The following is a 21,966-nucleotide window of genomic DNA, read 5'->3' as shown; positions in this document are numbered from 1 at the left end:
AATAATTTTGTGTGGTGTTATTTCTCCATCGTGGGGGTATAAGGGTAATTAAGGAAGAAAACGGTTAGGGCCCAAAAGGGGGAGGGGGTTCTGAACTACTTTAGTATAATTTTGCAACTACAAAGTTAATTAAATAATACTAAATTATAAAGACCATTATATTGTATTTAAAATATATAATAATATAAATAATATAAATAATCCTATAGTTAATAATATACTAAATATTAAACCTAGACCTAAAAGTTAGTAAAGTTAGTAAGTAAAACCTAAACATAATTATAATAATTATAACCATTACCAATACTACTAAGACCATTACTATTCTATGAAAATGATTTTACAACTATAAACTCTATCAAATCTATTTACATAACTAACTATAAACTTATATACTACTATAATCAACAAACTACAGCGAAGAGTAAGCACAACTACAATTACAATTACAATTACAATGATCAAAATTACAAAGCTTAAAATAATTACTATTACAATTACTATTACAATTACTATTACAATGACAACTGCTATTAAAATCTACTAATACAACTACTATTACTAAGAATAATTACAACTGCTATGACTACAGTTACAACTACAACTACTAAATGATTAATCTTCAAAATTTGATAATCAAACTACTAAATATGGTTAATACTAATACTGAAAACGATATGATTAATTCGAATGAGGAGGAATATTACAAAAATAAAATCTAGTTCAATGAATATTGATCAAACTTACTGAGATGAATACAAATTTAAGATGATTAAGTGAATGATAATGATGATCAATGATAGAGTTCGAACTATTGAATTTAATATGATTATTAAGGTTGTAGAAATAAGATTAAGGATATGATTTACTAGAACTGGTTAGTAACTGATCAAATGAATATTAATGTGGTAGCTTAATGATAATGAAATTACTAGAACTGGTTAGTAAATGTTGAAATCATAGCAGTATAGTAGATCAATAATATAAATGATAGCTCACTTGAAATAATAAGTGACAGATTAAATAACTGATTATATCGAATAATAGCAGAATGAATGATCAATTGAAAATTAGTATGATTAATATTGTAGGTTAATGATAATGAAATGAATGATCGATTGAAAATGTTCATGATTAAAAGTTGTAGTTTAATATGAATGATAAAGATTCCTAAAATTAATAAAGCTGGTTAGTATGGTAATATGATCAAAAAGTTGTTGTAGTAGCATATTGAATATATATAAGAAACAACGACTTTAACAAAATTTGAAGGAAATCTTTAATCATTTGAGTTCAAATGTAATGTAGTAGTTCATAATTATGATTAAGTTGTTGATCTTTAAAATTTAAAATATCGGATATGGAAATTACTGACCGGATCAAATTAAAGGATATTAAAAAATAATACTCACTAAGATTGAATTGATATAGCTTCTAATATGAAAATGATTTTAATAGAAATAGTAATAATCTCCTTTTGAAATGATTAACGATGAATTATTTAAAAAGAAAAGTAGTAGTAGTAATAGTCATAATTGTTATGTTAGTAAAATATCCTAAATATATTATTAGTAATAAACATTAAGGGGAATTGGCAGCCACAAAAAGTTTAATTATGAAAATGGTTGAGAAAAATAAACACCACAATAAATTGATTGAATAATATTATAATTGAAAAAAATTTGGGCCTTGACACTGATTTCACTCTTCATCTTGGATATTGATACTTACTGAAGATAATGATTTTGAAAAGTGAATATCAGAGGGAAATTTTGCACGAAATAAATGTATGATAAAAATTATAATTTCTCTAAATTTTTGATTGTGGTTGAAATAAATAAATCTTGTGAATAACTATACAAAATCAGTTAGTAAAGTATGATTTGATGTGATCAATTGATAAACTTAAAAGTATTCAATGATGAAAAAGTAAACTTATTCCAAAAATCAGTTAAACTAGAAAATCAACTTCAATATTAAAACTTGATTGAAAAATATAGTGTTTGATATAAAACAAAATCCCACCAAGATTGAAACTTTCTGAATTGATTCAATAAATTTGAAAAATTGTATGATATCCACAATCTAATCTTATTCAATGGTTGAGATATAAAGTATGATGTATGATAAGCTAGAATAAAATAAAGTTGCACTAAGATTAGTATGAAGTAAAATAGAATTTGATTATAGTTCAAAATTCTAATTCCCTCAAAATTCCAATCATGAACATAAAAATCATTTGAAAAAGAATAAACCCACTAAACTTTGATAATGAATATGATATGAAGGAAACTTATCATTGAATCTCATTGATGAATAAAAATTTGAACATAACTCCTATGTAATTGAAATTGAAACTTAACCAAAAGGAATGGAGAAGTAAAAAGAAAGGGGATAGTTTTCAAAAACAAATTCAAAAAGTTGAAATCAATTGAAAGGATCTGTTATTTATACTTTCAAAATTAGTATGGAGAAATTAATTCAGTATGATGATTATTGTTATGTTTGAAAAGATTTTGGGAAATTATAAATTATTCAAGTCATTTTTTTTGCTTATTTGAGAAACTATTAAGATATGAATGAATGATCAATTCTAGGATTGAAAAATGTTGATGACCACAAATTGAATGATTCTAGAAGATTTGAAATCTAATATTGAATTAATAAAGTTGATTCTTTGGTGATATGTGTGAAAATTGTATGAATAATTTATTGATATGTCTAAGGTAAGATACTATTGATATTATGAAAGATTTGATATCAGAAACTAAGACTATGATGAAGTTCTATAATGTAATGTAAGTAATGAAGTCAATGATAATTCCACTCATTTGATGATATTCCTCTTTTCACATGGTTTTCTAAACTAGTAAAGTACTATAATGATGATATGATAAGTATAATGACTAGAATGATGCACTAGTGTTTCTGACAAAATTTGAGCATAACTTCTATGCAATTGAAATCAAACTTAACCAATATGATAGGAAAAGTGAAAAGAAAAGTGATGAGTTTATAAAAACTTTTAAAACTTTGAAATAAAAAAATTGAATCTATATTTATACTTGATTTAATGTATGAGATCTTTAAAATTTCCTAAAATTTGAATTTTCTTGTAGAAGATTTATTTTGAAAAGTGACGATCATATTGATTTGGGAAACTATAATAAAGTTAGTACAATTCATATAGTCTTTTGAGAGATTATGATCTTCATTAGTATGATCTAATGTATAATTGTATGATGTATGCCACCCTCCTTCCCAATACCACAAAACTATGATGTTATGGTTTATATATTCCACCCTCCTTCCCGAACCCACATTACAATGATGTAGTGGTTCCCTTAGACATTGATTGATAAGCTAATTATAGATGATTCTTAAGATTGAAAAGTCTATACAATACAAGTTAGTATATAATTAAAGTGTGTTTACTTTATCGATTGATTTGAAAAAAGTTTTGATCGATCCGGTCAGTGATTATGAGTAAATATAATGTTTGATAATGATAAGGGAAACTATAAATAAAGATGATGAGTACGAAAAATAGATATGACTTAGAGAATGTTCAAGATATGAGATTTATTTGGATCATTCTTTTGTTTTTATTGTTTGGGAAAGTATGAATTTTGAAAATGACCTTAGATACTTTGATAATGACTCCAACTTTTATTAATTGTTATAATAAAGGGTTACTAATATCAAGACCGTTGGTATATTTCATAGAAGTCCCTCTATTTGTAATAGATCCTATTTTTGAAATCTGTTCATGGGATGATTGTTTGAGTTCTATGATAACAAGTACATAGATCATACACGTGATTCTCTATGTAAGACATATGACTTGTCTTGTAGGTTCTTTATAAATCTTGACCAGGAAGTACTGGAAAAGGAAAAGAAAAGTGATAAGGTTTAGAAAACTTTCAAAGATGTAAAGAAATCAATTGGACATCTATTTATACTTGAAAGGTTGGTATGAGACAGTTTAGCATAACAATCAAGTGATTATAAAGGGTTGAAGTAGCATAGCAAATAATTTGAATGATATAGTAATAATATTAAATGATCCTAAAATTTTATGGCAATTGCAGCCAAATCAAAATTTATTGGAGTTTCCCTTTTGAGACTACGCGTGAGATTTATTATTGTGTGTTGCATAACAAACAAACGAAAAGATCTTTAGTGTGAGACTTAGAGAATGTGAATGGAGAGAACAATGGACAGGGGAAAGGAAAGGAAAATACGGGATATGAAGAGATCGATAATATGAGATAGATAGAGAGAAGTGGTAATGGTTATAGTTATAGAGTAAGTAATTATTAGTAATAAAGATTACGTGATGGATGATTAGTTAGAATAAAAGTTAAGTTAAGTTAAGTTAAGTTAAGGGGAGGTATGATATGTTAAATGATGTGAACTTAGGTAGGGATACGAAATTCCCGTATATTAAATTACTTTGTTCATAAGGTTTAATTGATGAGGGATGACAGGGTAGTAGTAACTGACAACTAACTATAAAATATTCTATTCCTTTAACTTAAGTTAGTTGATGATGATAGTGGCATGGTGGGTGGTGGTTGGTTGTAAAGAGAGAGCCAATTGATTCAACAATACGCGCTTTTTTTTTCTTTTTTTTTCTTTTGTCTTTAGAGAGACAAAGGAGTGTGTGTTTGTGTCATTGTTTGTTTTTTGTATAGTTAATATATATTTTACAGGTTAAGATCGTGACTTTTAGTGGAATTAGTGTCTAATCTGTACATTGTGGTGTTAATCTGTACATTGGCCCTTTAATCTGTAAAGTTAAGCATTAGTTAACAAGATCTGTCTGTTTGGTGTGTGGGATGAATCAAAATCAAAATAAAAATAAAAAATAAAAAAAAAAACCGTGTTTTGTAAATAAATAAAGAGCACCACATAGTTAATTTAGCTTAACTATACAAACAAATTCATTTTCACTGACTGTCATTTATATGATGTTTGAATTCCTTCTTTTGTTTTCTTTCTTTCTCCAATCAATCAATCACTTCATTCGATTCTACTAAGTATTACCCTTAACCAATCCATTGATGCCCACTGGATTGATTGATCATTCATCATACTTACCCTCTCTCTATTCAATCTAACTATTATTCATTCATTCATTCAGTCACCTTTTTTTTACTTATATAGCGGTTAAATTTTTCATATCCTTTTTTATTTATTTACAACCACATCAATCCAATCCAATCCAACTACTGTTCATTCTTTTAATCAATCAATCAATCAATCAATCAATCAAGTAATCATCACTAATCTCATTCTCATCCTTAGCATTGGCATCATCAAAAATATCAACACAACAACACATCATCATGACAACTCTTGTACAACAACAAACTCATCATTCATATGATTCACCATCTGATTATCCTTCCTCTGTAAATGTCGATAAAGTAGTAGAATCAGTCACTAATGCTACCAAACGTTTATCTCAAATCTCAACTAATACTACCAATTCAAATAAAAAGAGAAAATCTCAAAATAAAATTGGTCCTTGGAAATTAGGTAGAACTTTAGGTAGAGGTTCAACTGGTAGAGTTAGATTAGCTAAAAATATTAATAATGGTAAATTAGCTGCCGTTAAAATTGTTCCAAAATCAAATTTTAAACGATTAGAAAATCCAAAATATAAACATTCTGATAGTTTATCAAATAAAGATCGATTACCTTATGGAATTGAAAGAGAAATTATTATTATGAAATTAATTTCTCATCCTAATATAATGGGTCTTTATGATGTTTGGGAAAATAAAAATGATTTATATTTAATTTTAGAATATATTGAAGGTGGTGAATTATTTGATTATTTAATTAAACGTGGAAGATTACAAGAATTTGAAGCTATAAATTATTTTAAACAAATTATAAATGGTATTGGTTATTTACATCAATTTAATATTTGTCATCGAGATTTAAAACCAGAAAATTTATTATTAGATTTTAATAAAAATATTAAAATTGCTGATTTTGGTATGGCAGCTCTTGAAGTTAAAGAAAAATTATTAGAAACAAGTTGTGGTTCACCTCATTATGCTAGTCCTGAAATTGTTGCAGGAAAAAATTATCATGGAGCTCCATCTGATATTTGGTCTTGTGGAATTATATTATTTGCTTTATTAACTGGTCATTTACCCTTTGATGATGAAAATATTCGAAAATTATTATTAAAAGTTCAAAATGGGAAATTTATTATGCCTCATGATTTATCATGGGAAGCAAAAGATTTAATTACAAAAATGTTAAGAGTTAATCCTCAAGATAGAATATCAATTGAAAAAATTTTAATTCATCCTTTATTAACAAAATATCCTGATCCTTCAATTCCAAATAGTTCAATTCAAATTAATAATAATAATAATAATAATTTATTATTAAATGTTCAACCAATTGATTCAATTCATAAAATTGATAAAGAAATTTTAAAAAATTTATCAGTTTTATTTCATAATTGTAATGAACAAACTTTAATAAAAAAATTATTATCTCCATCAAAATGTCCTGAAAAGATGTTTTATTATTTATTAATGAAATATAGAAATGAACATTCATCTCCATCAATTTCTTCTTCAAATGATGATGAAAATGAAAATAGACCTTCAATTGGTATACCTCGTTCAACTTCCATTGTTAAAACTACTATTATTGATGATATTACAGGTGAAAAACATATAACCATTAAAAAGGAAAGAATACCTTCATCTAAATCTCTTAGTAATAATAAAAGAATATTATCGAATATAACCAATAATAATAATAATAATAATAATACCAATAATGTCATTGCATCAACAGGTTCAATAAAGAATTTTAAAGCATCAACTTCATTTAATAAAAAGAAAGTTATTTTAAATAATCAAGTTATTTCAAAACCTTCAAATCATAGTTTACCAAGATCAAGAAAAAATTCTCCATTTTCTTCATCCAATAGTCTTAAACAAGGAGGTGGTATTATACTGCAAATTCCAAAACAAGAACCTCCTAAATTAAAGAGAAAATTAACCGGTTTATTAGATTTAAATGATATAACTTCTTCATCTCATATTGATATTCATCAAGATAATAATGATAATGAAAATGAAGATGATGATGATGAAGCTAATAAAGAAAATGTTAATGTTAAACTTCAACAACAACAACAGCATCAACAAGAGAAGAAGAAACAACAAGCTGCTGCTACTGCTGACAACAAATCATTATTAAACTTTGAAATGATTTGTGAGGAAGTATTTAATGATTCAACCAATACTAAACCTTCTTCTACACCAACTCCAGTGGTGGTTAAACAAAAATCCTTTGTTATGGATCAATCTCAAAGGAAAAGAAGTTCACGAGAACCAGAATTTGTTAAACGGGAACGTGAATTAGCTGAAAAAGTTCGTAATTCAAATGAAATTCGAGAATTAAGAATAAAAGAAGAAGATGCTACTAAACATGCTAAAGCAGCTGAAGAAGAACGTAAACGACAATCGGTACTTTTACAAGAAAAACAAAAGGAAGCTTTAGAAAAATTAAGAAAACATCAAAGTAATAATGATTTTGCTACTTTGAATTCTAATCCCACTAATGCTCGTCGTTATGTTACGGCTCCAACTTCAATTCCAAGATCTTCATTAGATCCAAGAGTTAATTCATTATTAAGAGCAAGATCCTTAGCTGCCACTCCAACTAATTCTTTACATTCTTCAAGACAACAATTATCTAGTATAAATGATAATACTAATAAAGTATTACATAAATTAGGTATAGAGGTTGTCCAACAACAACAATCATCATCATCACCTCGTAAATTAAGTTCGAAGATTAAAACTTCTAGTTCGAAAGATTTATCTAGTTATTTAAAACAACAACAACAACAAGTTCAACCGGAACAACCTGTACCTAATGATAATGAATTAACTATTGAAGAATTCAATCAAACTGAAAATGCCGTTAAAAGAAATAATTCAATTTTAAAATCAAGTAAAGTTGATATACCAACTTCTGAAATCATTAGTCCTATTAAAAGAAAAAGTAGTGTTCAATCTTCATATTATAAATCATTATTAAATAATATAAATGAAAATTCAACTACTTCTCCACAAATATATCAAGATGAAATTAAAGAAGAAGGGGATATAACTTTAATGTCAACCGTTACAAAAGATGAATTACCCAATCCTAGATTTTCAAGATTTTCATTTGGTGGTTTACTTAAAGGTAATACTTCTATACTTGATGTCGGTGATGCTACCATTATGAATAATACATTTACATCTTCTGGAACAGTTATTAGAAAAAGATTTAGTAATGCTTCATCATTAGAATTTCAAGGTCGTTCTTTAAAAACTGAATTAGGTAATGGTAGATTAGATAAATTTGGTAGTACGAATGTTATTGGATTAGGAGTTTCAACTGGTGATAATAATAATAATAATAAATCAAGAAAAGTTTCTAATATTTCATCGAAATATAATGATTCTAATTTTGTATCGGTTGATATAACTGATTCTGATAAAGATGATGATACTTTTAATAATCATAATAATAATAGTTTACAACATAATGCTGTTAGTATGCAAGATTTTGCTGATGATGAAAATGATTTTGAAGATGAATCAGTTGATGATTCAGATACTACTGTATTAGAATCGGAATATTCTATCCAACAAAGTCATGACCATAGTCTTGTTCCAAATCAAAGATCTCATCAACCACAACAACAATCACAACAAATTAAACATAGTAATCAAAAACTGAATACTACTGGAATAGAGATTGATTTATCTAATTTTGATATTATAAGTTCAAGAACTGCTGATGTTGGATTAAAGAATACGATTAGACCAAGTATTATTGATCATCTGGATCTTTCCAAAGAAACATTAATTGTTAAGAATAAAAGTGCTAATGCAAGTCATCATACTTCAAAAGAAATTGAAGCTGATATTTCTTCCATGTATAAAAGTTATCATAAATTATCGATGAAAAGTGCTAATAAGAGAAATGTATCTCGAAAATCAAATAATGATGATAGTTTCCATGCACATGCTGATAATCAAAATATATTAGATAATTCATCTATAGCGGAAAGTTCATTAGACGTTGCTTCACCAATTCTTGAATCAAGAGATAAGAATCTTGAAGATGCTAGAGTTGATACTGGAATCTTTAGTACTAAACTTAGATCAAGTCCTGATAAGAATAATAACGGAATTAAGAAAAGTATTGTTATTAGTGATGCTAATAAAGTAGGTGAAGAAGATGAAGAAGATAATGAAATTGTACCTGTTAAAAGAAATAATACTTTATTCAGAAGAATGAGTTTAAAACCAAAGAGAGAAGCACCAAAAGTTCCTATTGATGAAGATACTCCCAAGAAGAGTAATTGGTTTAAAAGAATATTCCAATCAATTACATCAAGTCCAACTAATAAATTCAGTTCTACTTTTGATAATAAACCTCATAATTATAATACAACTAGTGCTATTAGTTCCGATAAAATTCAAATTATTGATTCAACTTTAACATCAACTGAATTAATTCGAATTATAAAAACTCAATTAGAATTAAAGAAAATTGAAGGATCAATTGATAAAGTTGATATTGATGATGAGTTTGGATTTATAACTGGTACTATACCATCAAAATTTGCTCATGGTAGAAAATTAAAATTTAAGATTGAAATTATTGATTTAATTAATTCATCATCATTACATATTATTAAAGTTAAAGGTACCAATAAAGGATTTAAGAATTTAATTAATATAGTTACATTTATTATTAAACAAGAAGAACAAGCTACCAATAATAGAAAATCAAATGCTTATAAATTTTCAGGATATCAAAAGCAATAACTCAACCAACCAATTTATATAACCCCTCGTATAATTTAATAGAAATATTTTTACATTGTATATTAGAATAGAAAACAAAGATTATAATAATAATAATAATAATAATATAAAAAAGTTAATTACAATAGTGTTATTATTGTAAAACGTAGAGAAATGAAAAATACTAAATGACATATCGTGAAGTAAATGATTATTTTCGTAAAAAATGAATAGAATAAAATGACTCTTAATTAATTTCTTAAAGCTCTTAAACGTTCAGCTAATTTATCTTCTTTTTCTTCAGTCATATTACTAACTTGAGGAGCAGAGATTTCAACTTGAGTTTCATTCAAACCTTGTTTCATTTCTATACCTGCTTCATCAGCCACTTGACTTAATAATTCATCAACTTGATCTTGTGGAGTAGTTAAAGCATTTACATTATTAGTAGCTGATTCATAATAATTTGTAGCTGAATCCAAATCTTCAAATTGATTTTCAAATTTATCCATCACCAAAGATATTCTTTCTAAATTCATCGTTTGTAAAGCTTTATCCATACCTCTTATAACTTGAGTCATATTCCCCGTTACTGATCTCATAGTGACGGCAGTTTGAACTCTTGAAGCCACAGCATCAATCCTAGAGGCTAATCGTAAGAGATTGACCCGTTCGTTAGATTTACGAATAGCGTTCTGAGCGTATAATTGAGCAATATCATTGTTTCCTTGAGTTAAGGCTTTCTTTATTTTAGTCTTTTCTTGTAATTCTTCTTTGGCAGCTTTAGCAGCTTGTCTGTTTAATTGTTTAGCAGTGAATTTCAATTGAAATAATGATTGTTCTAATCCAGCCATGATGTGTATAGTTATGTGTATATGTGTGTATGTTTATGCTTTGGGATTGATGAAATGTATAGGTCTATGATAAGTAAGTGACAGTTATAGTTAATGATTGATTCGTAATTGTTAATTCTTATCAGCTTAATTTTTTCTTTTTAACCCTTTTCCATTTTGGTGAGTTTGTTCATCTTTGCCTCTTGGGAAAAATCTGATCACGTGGATTCGATTTTAGACAATTTTTAATTTTAGATTATACCCACAATTTTTCAATCATTAATTACTTGTTATCAATTGTTCAACAAAGGTTTTAGTTGGTTTGACTTTCACTATAAGATCAATTCATTCATTACTTGAAACATGTCTGAATCCAAATCCAATTGTACTTGTGGGTCTTCCCAAACCAATGGTATATTATCAACTATTCCAAATCATACTGCCTTACCACGTGAATTACAAGATGAATTCAATGATCCAAATCATCCTGCTAATTTGATCTGTGAATTATGTCGTTTATTCTATGATAACAATTGGGTTACCGGTACTGGGGGTGGTATTTCAATTAGAGATGTTGATGGACCAAATCCAAATATAATTTATATTGCTCCATCTGGAGTTCAAAAAGAACGTATTCAACCTTGGGAAATGTTTGTGGTTGAATTACCTGATGAAAAAATCTTACGTACTCCAAATGATATTCCTGTTGAATTAACTAAATCTTATAAATATAAACATTCAGCTTGTACTCCATTATTTGTTAGTTGTTATAAATTAAGAGATGCAGGTGCTTGTATTCATACTCATTCTCAAAATGCAGTTATGATAACTTTATTATATGAAGATCAAGATGTATTTAAAATTAATCATATTGAACAAATTAAAGCCCTTCCAAGATTACAATATAATGCCACTACAGGGAAAGTTGATAAAATAGGTAGTTTAGAAAATTTCGAAACTTTAGTAATTCCAATCATTGATAATCTTCCTCATGAAGAAGATTTAACTCCAACTTTGAATGAAGCTCTTATAAAATATCCTGGTGCTTCTGCTGTATTGGTTAGAAGACATGGGATTTTTGTATGGGGTGAAACTATTTGGAAGGCAAAGGTTTATAATGAAGCTATTGATTATTTATTGGAATTAGGAGTTAAAATGAAACTTGCTGGTATAAGTACCATTAAACCTGAATAGATTTATGACTTCAGTTCGTCATTTACATAGAATGTAAATGAATTTCTAATCAATAAATAAAACTTTTGTATATTATCATCATGTAAGCTAGTCTATAAGTTAAATAATATCATGATCGATATCATGAAATGCATGGGGTTGATATTGAGTTATATAATACATGGATTATAATGGATTTTTAGTTCCTTTAAGGTTTTCGCCTTTAATTTTCATCCAATCTAATTCATCATCTTGTTGTTCATCAACTTCTCCAACACAAACAATATTCCCTCCTCTCATAAGATATAACCCCATCGGTATTTCCTGATTCTCTTCCTCCGGTTCAGGGTATATTATTCGTTCTATGCAATCACTTAGTATTATATTGGTGGATTTATCATAGCCTTGTAGTATACCTTCAAATAATCTGGCATCGGTAGATATTACTCGAACTCTCTCTAGAAATAATTTATAGTTAGTAAATTGGATCTTTGGCTATGGTAAAAACATTTGATTGATGATTATACGTACTCTCTATATAGTCTTTAAGGTCTGACATCTTTAATGATGATGTTGTGTTATGATATTATGTCTTCTTGTTGCTTTATTTACATTTGGTTAAATAATTTTTTCTATCAGTTTTTGTTTGTGGTTTTGATTTGTATGACAGGGAAAAAATTTAGTATGGTCATTTATAGTTAAATAAAAATTGTGCTGCAAATTTATAATTCAGTGGTATCTATCCAACAATTCATCAACCTTTATCAATGAATCAAATCAATCAAACTCAAGATACAGACTACTCCAGTGATTCTGATTCATTCTTTACTCAATCAGTTTTTAAAGCTCCTCAAAATACTGATAGATTAAGTTCTAAATCAAGTACGCGATTAAAGCATCAAACTGCTGGTAAACAAGAGATATTTAATTGGGCCACAAGATTAGAATTAGAATCCATTACGTTGAAGGATACGATCAAGAATGAATTAATTGGATCGATGACTCAAGTGTGTGATACTCTTGGTAGTTTAACTGATAAAGTAAGTGTGAAATTGAATAATATTGAAACTTGCTTACAATCGATACATACAACTTCACCACAACATAATCAATTAGAAATAGATAAAATCTTACAAAAGATCGATATTAAAATCAATGCTAATAATGAAATGATGATGAATGAGATCAAATCATACTTTGAATTATGGAAATCACATCACCTAGAGCAAAATATTATTAATGATACAAAATTGAAATCATTAACTGATGAAGTTCAATTGTTAAGTAAATTGGTAAAGACATGTTCAACTAAGATTACCAATACTCAGAAAACAAGTGTACCAACTCAAATACAGAAGAAACAAGACTTATTAGCACAAAATTGTTCAGAAGAAATTAAAGAGATTAAACAATATTTAAAGTTATTACTACCTAGAATGATTGGGATTGAGAATTATTATAAAGATCTTGCATTGACATATTCTCAACTTAAGAAGAATACTATTATACCTACTACAAATGATACTACCACAAAGTCCAACTTACCATTAATCAAATATGAATCACCATTAGTAGCAACCGAACCTGAAACTGAAGCCGACCCCGAAGTCATACCTTGTAAAGTCATAACCCAAAAGAAGATCAGAAGTCGTAAGAGAAGAAAAATTTTATAGTGAGAGGTATTCAAACACAGTAACATACCACGCAACTTTCTTCCATTTTAGGTCCAGTGAGGAATTTTTTGTAACGGCTTTTCAATTATACGTTACGCCGCAAAACGCTCACAATTTCCATTTGCATCCTCATCCCAAGAATTTTAAGAAAAATACAACTTCTGCAAAAGTTTCCAGAAACAGAAGGGGAAAACTATGTTGCAATGTAATAGTTAAAGCTTAGGCTGGTTTAACTATATGCCCTGGATTGTGACTCATCGTGATAAGTTTGCCTTTTCAGTTATATAAATACAGACTCATTTTTCTTCTCATGAATGGCTAAACATTTCATAATTCATTTTTGATTCCACCTCATGAGATGATGGTATTTCTTATATAAAATGTCTTCATCCTCTTTTATAATTAATTATATTCTTGTAGTACTCTTCTCTATAACATAAAATAGAACATACTATGTACATTATGAGTTCGAATAGTCATGATAATGACGAAAAAGGAGAATCTACCATCTCAGTTCTTCAAAACATAACCAGTGGGTCATCATCTCCAAATACCACAACCATCGACACTAATAATAACAGTAATAATGAATCACAAGGTGTATGGACAAGTTTCCTAGATTCATTTAAACCAGTGATACCTGGTGAAACATTAACCAGCATGCATGTCGATGACGATAAATCATTAACAAACTTACAACGAATCAATCTCAACTCCGCCAACTCCAATTTAAAAAGAAAATTAAAAACCAGACATTTACAAATGATAAGTATAGGAAGTTCAATCGGGAGTGGACTTTTAGTTGGGAGTGGAGGTGCATTATCAACCGGTGGACCAGCTGGTGTAATGATTGGTTGGATCGTTATGGCTTCTTGTGTTTATGCTACCATGCAAGGATTAGGTGAATTAGCTGTGACATTTCCTATCAGTGGTGGATTTAATGTTTATGCTAGTAGATTTCTTGAACCTGCTATTGGATTTGCTATTGGATGGAATTACTTCATGCAATTTTTTGTTTTATTACCATTGGAATTGGTGGCTTGTTCAATCACGATTAAATATTGGAATCATGATATTAATTCAATTGTATTTGTGATTATCTTTTGGGTTTGTATTGTCTTCATAACACTTTTAGGAGTTAAAGGGTATGGTGAATCTGAATTCATATTCTCCATGGTTAAAATCGTTGCTATATTAGGATTTATTATTCTTGGTGTGGTATTAATTTGTGGTGGTGGTCCAAATCATACATTTGTAGGAGGAAAATTCTGGAGAACACCAGGACCATTTGCTTTTGGGTTTAAAGGGGTGGCAACTACATTCGTTACAGCTGCATTTAGTTATGGTGGTACAGAAATGATTGGTTTAACTGCTGCTGAAACTGAAAATCCAAGAAAAACCCTTCCAAAGGCTATCAAACAAGTTTTCTGGAGAATTGCTTTATTCTACATCATCTCATTAACTTTAGTTTGTACATTAGTGGGATACAATGATGATAGACTTATTGGAGCCTCAAGTGTCGATGCTACTGCTTCCCCATTCGTTATTGCAATTGTGAATGGAGGTATCAGAGGGTTGCCAAGTGTAATGAATGCCGTTATTTTAATCTCAGTATTATCAGTTGGTAATGCATCTGTATACGCTACTTCAAGATCATTAAACTCCTTAGCTGAACAAGGAATGGCACCAAAATGGACCGGATACGTTGATAGAGCCGGTAGACCCCTCTTTGCTATTTTACTTACTGATGCATTTGGATTATTTGCTTTAATTGTGGCAAGTAATAAACAAGTGGAAGCTTTCGATTGGTTATTAGCTTTATCAGGATTAAGTTCAGTGTTCACATGGTTGGCGATTAATTTAAGTCATATAAGATTCAGAAGAGCCATGCATGTTCAAGGCCGTTCTCTTAATGAATTATCCTACGTTTCCCAAGCTGGAGTTTGGGGTTCTTATTATGGAGCCTTAATCAATATCCTTGTTTTAATTGCTCAATTCTGGATTGCAGTATTCCCAATTGGTGAAGCTCCAAGTGCATATAATTTCTTCTTATCATATTTAGGATTCCCTGTACTTATAACATCATGGTTATTCTATAAAATTTGGAAAAAAGATTGGACTCCATTCATTAGAGCTAAGGATATTGATGTTGACGCTGGTAGAGCTAATATTGATCTTGATTTATTACAACAAGAGATTGCGGAAGAGAAAGCCCAATTGGCTGAAAAATCATTTATAGTTAGATGGTATAGATTCTGGTGTTAATTCCAGATTAAGATGGAATTGTATTATAAAATATATGTAAAATTAGACTTAAAACTGAAAGAGCATCGATCGATCTTGCCTTACTTTATTTTTTCGTAAATTTTAATGCGAAATATTTATACAAATTGAAGTTATTTATAGAATTTAAAAAGGCATATATTAAAATTAAAATTATGATGGGTAAGTTTTAAAATAGACTGTTATATAATATAGAAGGAAAGGGAATTAAGATTTTTATAAATGAAACAAAATTGTGAAAAAAAAGGATAGTGTTGATTCTTAATATTGTAAGATGAAAGGGGAATTTATGATTAACTTTGTATGGATTTTTTTTTGAAGTTGTTACTAATATGGTTAATTGGGTACTTATCGATGAGTCAGTCTATTCAATTCAACCAAAGATAAAAGAATTAACACAGTAGGTAGTGTAAATGACAACAACAACAACAACAAAAATAAAGTTAGGATTTATTACAAATAAAATAAATTAAGAAAAGTCAATAAAATAATAATAATAATAATAATAATAGCAACAAGAATGACATTAAAAAAGGAGGAAATGATTAATAGATGGATGGAAGGATGGAAGGATGGAAGAAGAAGATATATGAAATTAGTAGAACTAATGATGAAGACCAAAGTAAAGACCTAATACAAGAGCAAGAATGGCAACAATAATACAACAAATAATAAAACACCATAATCTTTTTCTTCTGGCAGCTTTTGCACTTTTAACTGCTTTTTCAGTATGACCTAATCCACCTTCAACATCATGTTGAGCTTGTTGAACTGTTTCATCAATTTGTTGAATTTGTTGATCTTGTTCAATAACTAATTCTTCCATATCATGAAATAATTGAGTTAATTCAGCCATAGTTTTTTCTAATTTTAATAATTCTTGATGTCTAACTTGAACTTCATTTAATACAACTCTTGATTCACCTCTTCTATTTGATTGTAAAAGAGCATTTTGGAAATATTGTTGAGGATTCCCACTTTCAACCACAGTTTCAATTTCTTGATCAGAAGCTTCAGGTCTAATAATTTTATATTGTCTGGCTGATTGAGATTTACTTTGTTCTTTATGTTTTGATTCAACTAAACGATAATTTTGAATTAAATCTAAAAATCTCTTTCTGGTAACTTCAGCTTGTTCTTGTTTAGTTCTATCATGTTCTTTAGCGGCAATAGTTTGAACATTTTTAATTCTAACTTTTAAATTGGCTTGTAAATTATCAGCTTCAGAAACTAGTCCATCAACTTGTTGAGTACTAAACTCAAGATCACTTTCATTTAAATTCAATTCATTGATCAAGTTTTGTTGTTTTCTATCGATTAATCCGATAAGATTGGAATATTGATCTAATAAAGAGTTTATATCATGAATTTCATTCATAAAAGAACTTAAATCATCAGAACCAGAAGAATTCTTGTTATAGTTACTCATTTCATATGAGTTGTTGTTTTGGTAAGGGTTACTCATGATGAAGGATTGGCAAGATGATGATGATGAGTACGTGGAGGGATGATCTGGTTAGATGAATTGGATGTTGATTGATGATGCCGCTGAAGTAATATATAAAAATAGGATATATCAATTAAGAGATTAAATATTTTTGTTTATGTAAAATTTAAAAATTGAACTGGTGGACTCGGCGGGAAAAATCACTCCTCTCACTCACTCACTTTAAATTTGTTACTCCTAAACGAATTGATGCGTAAAAAAGTAAAAACTGGAAATTACACGAAGAGAGACAAAAATTTAAAAAAAGAAACAAATTGACACAAACAAACACAAATAGACAGACAGACAGACTAACTGACAGGAGTAAATCAGGAGTTGAATTTAATGATGGTTGTGGGAACTTAACTATGTTTTTAAACTGGTATCCATAGAAGAATGTAAATATTATTTAATAGTATTTGCATCATTCGTCAGAGATCATTATAAATAGTCTAATATACTATTATATTAATATATATACATGATAAATACTCGTCTCATTGGCTTATTAATAGTATACAATGATCATTATCTTTATTAATAGCTATTAAAAGGTCATCGATACCCCCAAGTTTGTCTCTTTATAGTAGTTAAAAATTATTGTTGCAATATTCTAAAGCCTTTGAATGAAAAATTTTTTTGTTATTATTTAAGGCTGAGTTAGAAAAATGACCTCCATACCTCTAAAACCCATCTAACATCCCCACCGCTGGATCATAAACTTCCTCTAAGACGAGAAATCCAAAAGAGGAAATTTACACCATTTTGACTGTAAATACGTTTAGGATAACTTCAATCAATCAATTCAATCATGAATTACGTTCATCCAATTCATCAAGCTGCAGGTCATGATGGGTATTTCACTGCTGAAGATAACTCAGTGTTTATAAAAGCTACCACTCCTCAAGAAATCCAATTTTATCAGCAAGTTCAAGAATTTGATAGTCCTAATGAAGATGATTCTGAATCTTCATATTCAGGTTCAAAACTAATTGATTGGTTACCAATCTTTATGGGTACCCTTTCTGAAAGTGCTATTACTGAAAGACAAATTGATCAAATCTATCATGTTGATATTGATGAAGCCGCCTCTAAGATTCCTGATTATATTGTGTTACAAAATTTATATCATGGATTTTCAAAACCAAGTATATTAGATATTAAACTTGGATCTTTATTAACTGATCCCGAAACTACCACTCCTGAAAAGATTGAAAGATTAAGAAAAGTAAGTGAATCAACTACTAGTGGTTCCTTAAATTTAAGAATTTGTGGTATGAAAGTTTATACGGGTCAAAATGCCAATAGTTATCCCGTTGAAGAAATATTTCCAAACATGTTAGATACATCAATTGATAAACATACCGTTGATAAAGATTCTTATATTACATTCAATAAAGTCTATGGTAGATCATTAGATGTTAATAATATCGCTCAAGGGATTTTATTATATTTTAAATTATATTTTGGTAATCATCCACATGGTAAAAGAATAATTTTTAATTTATTAACTACTTTCTTAAGAAGGTTTGAATTATTATATAATTGTTTATTAGAATATCCTATTAGAATCTATAGTGGATCTTTATTATTCATTTATGAAAGTGATTTAACGAAATGGACTGAAGATGTGATTTATGATACGGAAACTTATGAAACAGCCGATCCTATGATTAATGAATCATTAGTTGATGAATATGGTCAAGATGAAGATGATATTGAAGAATTAGGTGATTTTGCTACTACTCACGGTATTATTGAAAAATTTGTTCCTTTAAGTAGTCTTCATATCATTGATTTTGCTCATGCTAAATTTGTTGATGAAGAATTAAGTTATGATGAAAATTTCATTATTGGGATTGAAAATTTAATTAAAATCTTTAAACTGCTTATTGAACAATACAAATAAGCATATACACACACATACACATAATAAAAAAAAAGTTGCTAGATTATTTATATTTATATATGTACATTAGATAGATAAAAAAAAAAGAGAAATCAAATGGTGGGATGGAATTGGAAATGGAAATGGAAATGGGAATAATAATAGATTAATATAAAATTTTTTATAGATTTACTTAATAGAATATTGGTTCATTTTTTAATTTTTATTATAACTTGCTTATAACAATTTAGTAATTTTACCAATAGCAATAGTTGTACCTTGATCTCTTAAAGTAAATCTACCTAATTGAGGATAGTTAGCATAAGTTTCAGCACAAACAGATTCAGAAACTTCTAAAACAGCAATAATCTTCATTCCCTTTTTAGCAAAGGCAGGAGGTTTTTTAGATCTTCTATTAGTACCTTTTTCTAATTTATGTTTTAATTCAACAAATTTAACTTCTTCAATAGCAGTATGTAAATGCATAACACATGAAAATCCATTAGATAAAATTGATTTTAATTCAACAATAGCAATTTGAGCTTCAAATTTAGTAACGGTATTAACCGGGGTTTTAGGAGATGATAAAACATAACCAGGTTGAATATCTTCTTCTTCAACACCCTTTAATCTTAATCTAACTTGTTCACCACAATAAGCAGCTTCACATTCTTGTTCAGTTTCATTATAAACAGTTAAAATTTCAACATTGGTTTTATTAGGCATAATAATTAAATTACCTCCCTTTTTAATATGTCCTGATTCAATCTTACCTTCAATAACAGTACCTAAATCTTTCATTTTACCAGAAATTGGTAACATGAATGGAGCATTGATTTTTCTATTAACAGTTTCCATATTATCAAGATATTCTAATAATGATGGACCAGTATACCATGGACAATCATTAGCATCAACTCTTAATTTTAATCCAGCACCAGTATAACCTGAAACTGGCATAGAAACAATATCTTCTTTAGCATAACCAATACCTCTTAAATAAGCACTTAATTTAGTAATACATTCAGTATAACGTTCTTTAGACCATGCAACAGTTGGATCATCCATTTTATTAACCACAACCACAATCTTATTAACCCCTTGAGTTTTGGCTAATAAAGCATGTTCTCTAGTTTGACCCCCCTTTTCAAACCCAGTTTCATATTCACCCTTTCTGGCAGAAATAACTAAAATACCAACATCAGCTTGTGAAGCACCACCAATCATTTCAGAAACATACATTTTATGACCTGGAGCATCTAAAATAGTATATCTTCTTTTATCAGTTTCAAAATAAGCTTTACCAACTTCAATAGTTTTACCATCATTTCTTTCTTCTTTATTGGTATCCATAACCCAAGAAAGATACCAACCTTGTCTACCAGCTTCTTTGGCATCTCTTTCATGCTTTTCAATGGTACGTTTATCAACTGATCCAGTTAAATATAAAAGATTACCACCCATAGTGGATTTACCAGCATCAACATGACCCATGAAAATAATAGATACATGATCTTTACCACCGAATAAATCATTAACAACTTCTTCATCAACTTCATCTTCTTGTTCTTTAATAAGAGCATCGGCACCAACAACAGCACTTGGAGTACCTTCTCTAACAGAGTTAGTGGCAGAGACTGGGACTGATGAAGCAGCTGATTTTGGTTGTGGAACTGGAGTTGATTCCTTTTTAACTTCTTCAACTGGAGCTGGAGCTGGAGTTGATTCTTTCTTTTCTTCCACTACAGGTTCTTCTTTCTTTGGTTCAACTGGAGCAGCGACTTCTGGAACAACAGCTGCAACAGGAGTAACAACAGCAGCTGGGGCTGGTGAAGCTTCTTTAGAAGCAACAGGAGTAACTTCTTTCTTTGGAGGAAGTTTAATAGTTGAAGATGAAGCTAATTTTAATTTTGGTTTTGGAGCAGCATTCAATGAAGATTGACTAGCAGCTTGTTGTTTTTGGAAATCAGCTAATGACATTCCTTGAGTACCAGTAGAAGTTTCTGGAGCATCATCTTGAGGATCATTAGAATAAGTGTTTCTATTGTTATAACCTTGGTAACTTCCTCTGGTATTATAGTTTTGATAGTTACCTCTGGTGTTATTAGTGTAACCTCCTCTATTATTGTTTTGGTATCCACCTCTATTATTATTATTGTTATAATTTTGATAACCACCTCTGTTATTATTATTATTATTATTATTATTATAGGTATTGTTATAACCTTGACCTTGGTAATTTCCTTGATAACCTTGGTTAGATTGTTGTTGAGGTTGTTGAGCATTATATTGGTTATAATTATAAGCTTGACCTTGGTAACCACCTTGGGGAACAAATGCTTGAGCATTTCCAGCGTTATAGTAATTTTGTTGACCATAAGCAGCATACTGTTGTTGCTGTTGTTGTTGTTGTTGTTGTGGTTGACCTTGACCTTGAGAACCAGCAGCACCGCCAAGAGAGGCGTTTTGGAAGTCCTGGGTCAATTTATCAGGGTTGTATCCTTGTTGATCAGACATTGAGGTGATTGGAATTGGTGTTTATAAAATCGATACCGTTGATGATGATGATGATGATCTAAATTTTGAAAAGTGCTGCTGTAACAAAATTTTTTTTTGTTTGAACTCAGCTCTGTCCAAATCTGGAAGTATTTTTTCAGTACATCCTTACCGCAGTAATAAAGACAAGTAACGTGATCTATTTTTCACTATAAATCATACGCCGTATCAGATTTAATTGATAATAAAGTTTAAATTGATTTTAAAAATGGGAGTTGATGTT

The 21,966-nt window shown here is 28.9% G+C and overlaps 9 protein-coding genes across 9 annotated transcripts; 5 read left to right on the top strand and 4 right to left on the bottom strand. All coding sequences in view use genetic code 12, as the record gives it.

Annotated features, from left to right (window-relative positions):
• Positions 1–5,248: 5,248 nt before the first annotated feature.
• Positions 5,249–9,952, top strand: HSL1 (protein kinase). The gene is made up of 2 exons (XM_064905433.1): positions 5,249–7,148; positions 7,197–9,952. The coding sequence occupies exons 1-2, from the start codon at positions 5,352–5,354 to the stop codon at positions 9,870–9,872; spliced, it is 4,473 nt and encodes a 1,490-aa protein (XP_064760907.1). The 5' UTR covers positions 5,249–5,351; the 3' UTR covers positions 9,873–9,952.
• Positions 9,953–9,987: 35 nt separating this feature from the next.
• On the bottom strand, positions 9,988–10,876 carry DFJ63DRAFT_185139 (uncharacterized protein). Its single transcript, XM_064903831.1, has one exon. The coding sequence runs from the start codon at positions 10,703–10,705 to the stop codon at positions 10,103–10,105; it is 603 nt and encodes a 200-aa protein (XP_064760906.1). The 5' UTR covers positions 10,706–10,876; the 3' UTR covers positions 9,988–10,102.
• Positions 10,877–12,251, top strand: DFJ63DRAFT_185155 (methylthioribulose 1-phosphate dehydratase). The gene has a single exon (XM_064903832.1). It carries the CDS (start codon positions 11,048–11,050, stop codon positions 11,876–11,878), a length of 831 nt encoding a protein of 276 aa, XP_064760905.1. The 5' UTR covers positions 10,877–11,047; the 3' UTR covers positions 11,879–12,251.
• Positions 11,961–12,520, bottom strand: DFJ63DRAFT_185137 (U4/U6-U5 snRNP complex subunit). The gene is made up of 2 exons (XM_064903830.1): positions 12,389–12,520; positions 11,961–12,315 (listed from the first exon to the last, which is right to left on the bottom strand). The coding sequence occupies exons 1-2, from the start codon at positions 12,414–12,416 to the stop codon at positions 12,044–12,046; spliced, it is 300 nt and encodes a 99-aa protein (XP_064760904.1). The 5' UTR covers positions 12,417–12,520; the 3' UTR covers positions 11,961–12,043.
• Positions 12,252–13,757, top strand: DFJ63DRAFT_185156 (uncharacterized protein). Its single transcript, XM_064903833.1, has one exon. The coding sequence runs from the start codon at positions 12,625–12,627 to the stop codon at positions 13,528–13,530; it is 906 nt and encodes a 301-aa protein (XP_064760903.1). The 5' UTR covers positions 12,252–12,624; the 3' UTR covers positions 13,531–13,757.
• Positions 13,758–13,992: 235 nt separating this feature from the next.
• Positions 13,993–15,795, top strand: GAP1 (Gap1p; the record flags this gene model as incomplete). The annotated part of the gene is made up of 1 exon (XM_064908363.1): positions 13,993–15,795. One exon carries the CDS (start codon positions 13,993–13,995, stop codon positions 15,793–15,795), a length of 1,803 nt encoding a protein of 600 aa, XP_064760902.1.
• A 311-nt stretch (positions 15,796–16,106) lies between these two features.
• SSO2 (syntaxin) lies at positions 16,107–17,694 on the bottom strand. Its single transcript, XM_064903829.1, has one exon. The coding sequence runs from the start codon at positions 17,276–17,278 to the stop codon at positions 16,418–16,420; it is 861 nt and encodes a 286-aa protein (XP_064760901.1). The 5' UTR covers positions 17,279–17,694; the 3' UTR covers positions 16,107–16,417.
• Positions 17,695–18,110: 416 nt separating this feature from the next.
• Positions 18,111–19,208, top strand: IPK2 (inositol polyphosphate multikinase; the record flags this gene model as incomplete). The annotated part of the gene is made up of 1 exon (XM_064908362.1): positions 18,111–19,208. The coding sequence occupies one exon, from the start codon at positions 18,111–18,113 to the stop codon at positions 19,206–19,208; it is 1,098 nt and encodes a 365-aa protein (XP_064760900.1).
• Positions 19,209–19,424: 216 nt separating this feature from the next.
• On the bottom strand, positions 19,425–21,745 carry SUP35 (translation termination factor GTPase eRF3; the record flags this gene model as incomplete). Its single annotated transcript, XM_064905496.1, has 2 exons — positions 21,251–21,745; positions 19,425–21,190 (listed from the first exon to the last, which is right to left on the bottom strand). Exons 1-2 carry the CDS (start codon positions 21,702–21,704, stop codon positions 19,425–19,427), a joined length of 2,220 nt encoding a protein of 739 aa, XP_064760899.1. The 5' UTR covers positions 21,705–21,745.
• Positions 21,746–21,966: the final 221 nt, after the last annotated feature.

The sequence above is a fragment of the Scheffersomyces coipomensis genome, assembly GCF_036884675.1.
Source record: "Scheffersomyces coipomensis strain NRRL Y-17651 chromosome Unknown DFJ63scaffold_5, whole genome shotgun sequence".
Lineage (NCBI taxonomy): Eukaryota > Fungi > Ascomycota > Pichiomycetes > Serinales > Debaryomycetaceae > Scheffersomyces > Scheffersomyces coipomensis.
This window is presented reverse-complemented; position numbering and strand designations above follow the sequence as displayed.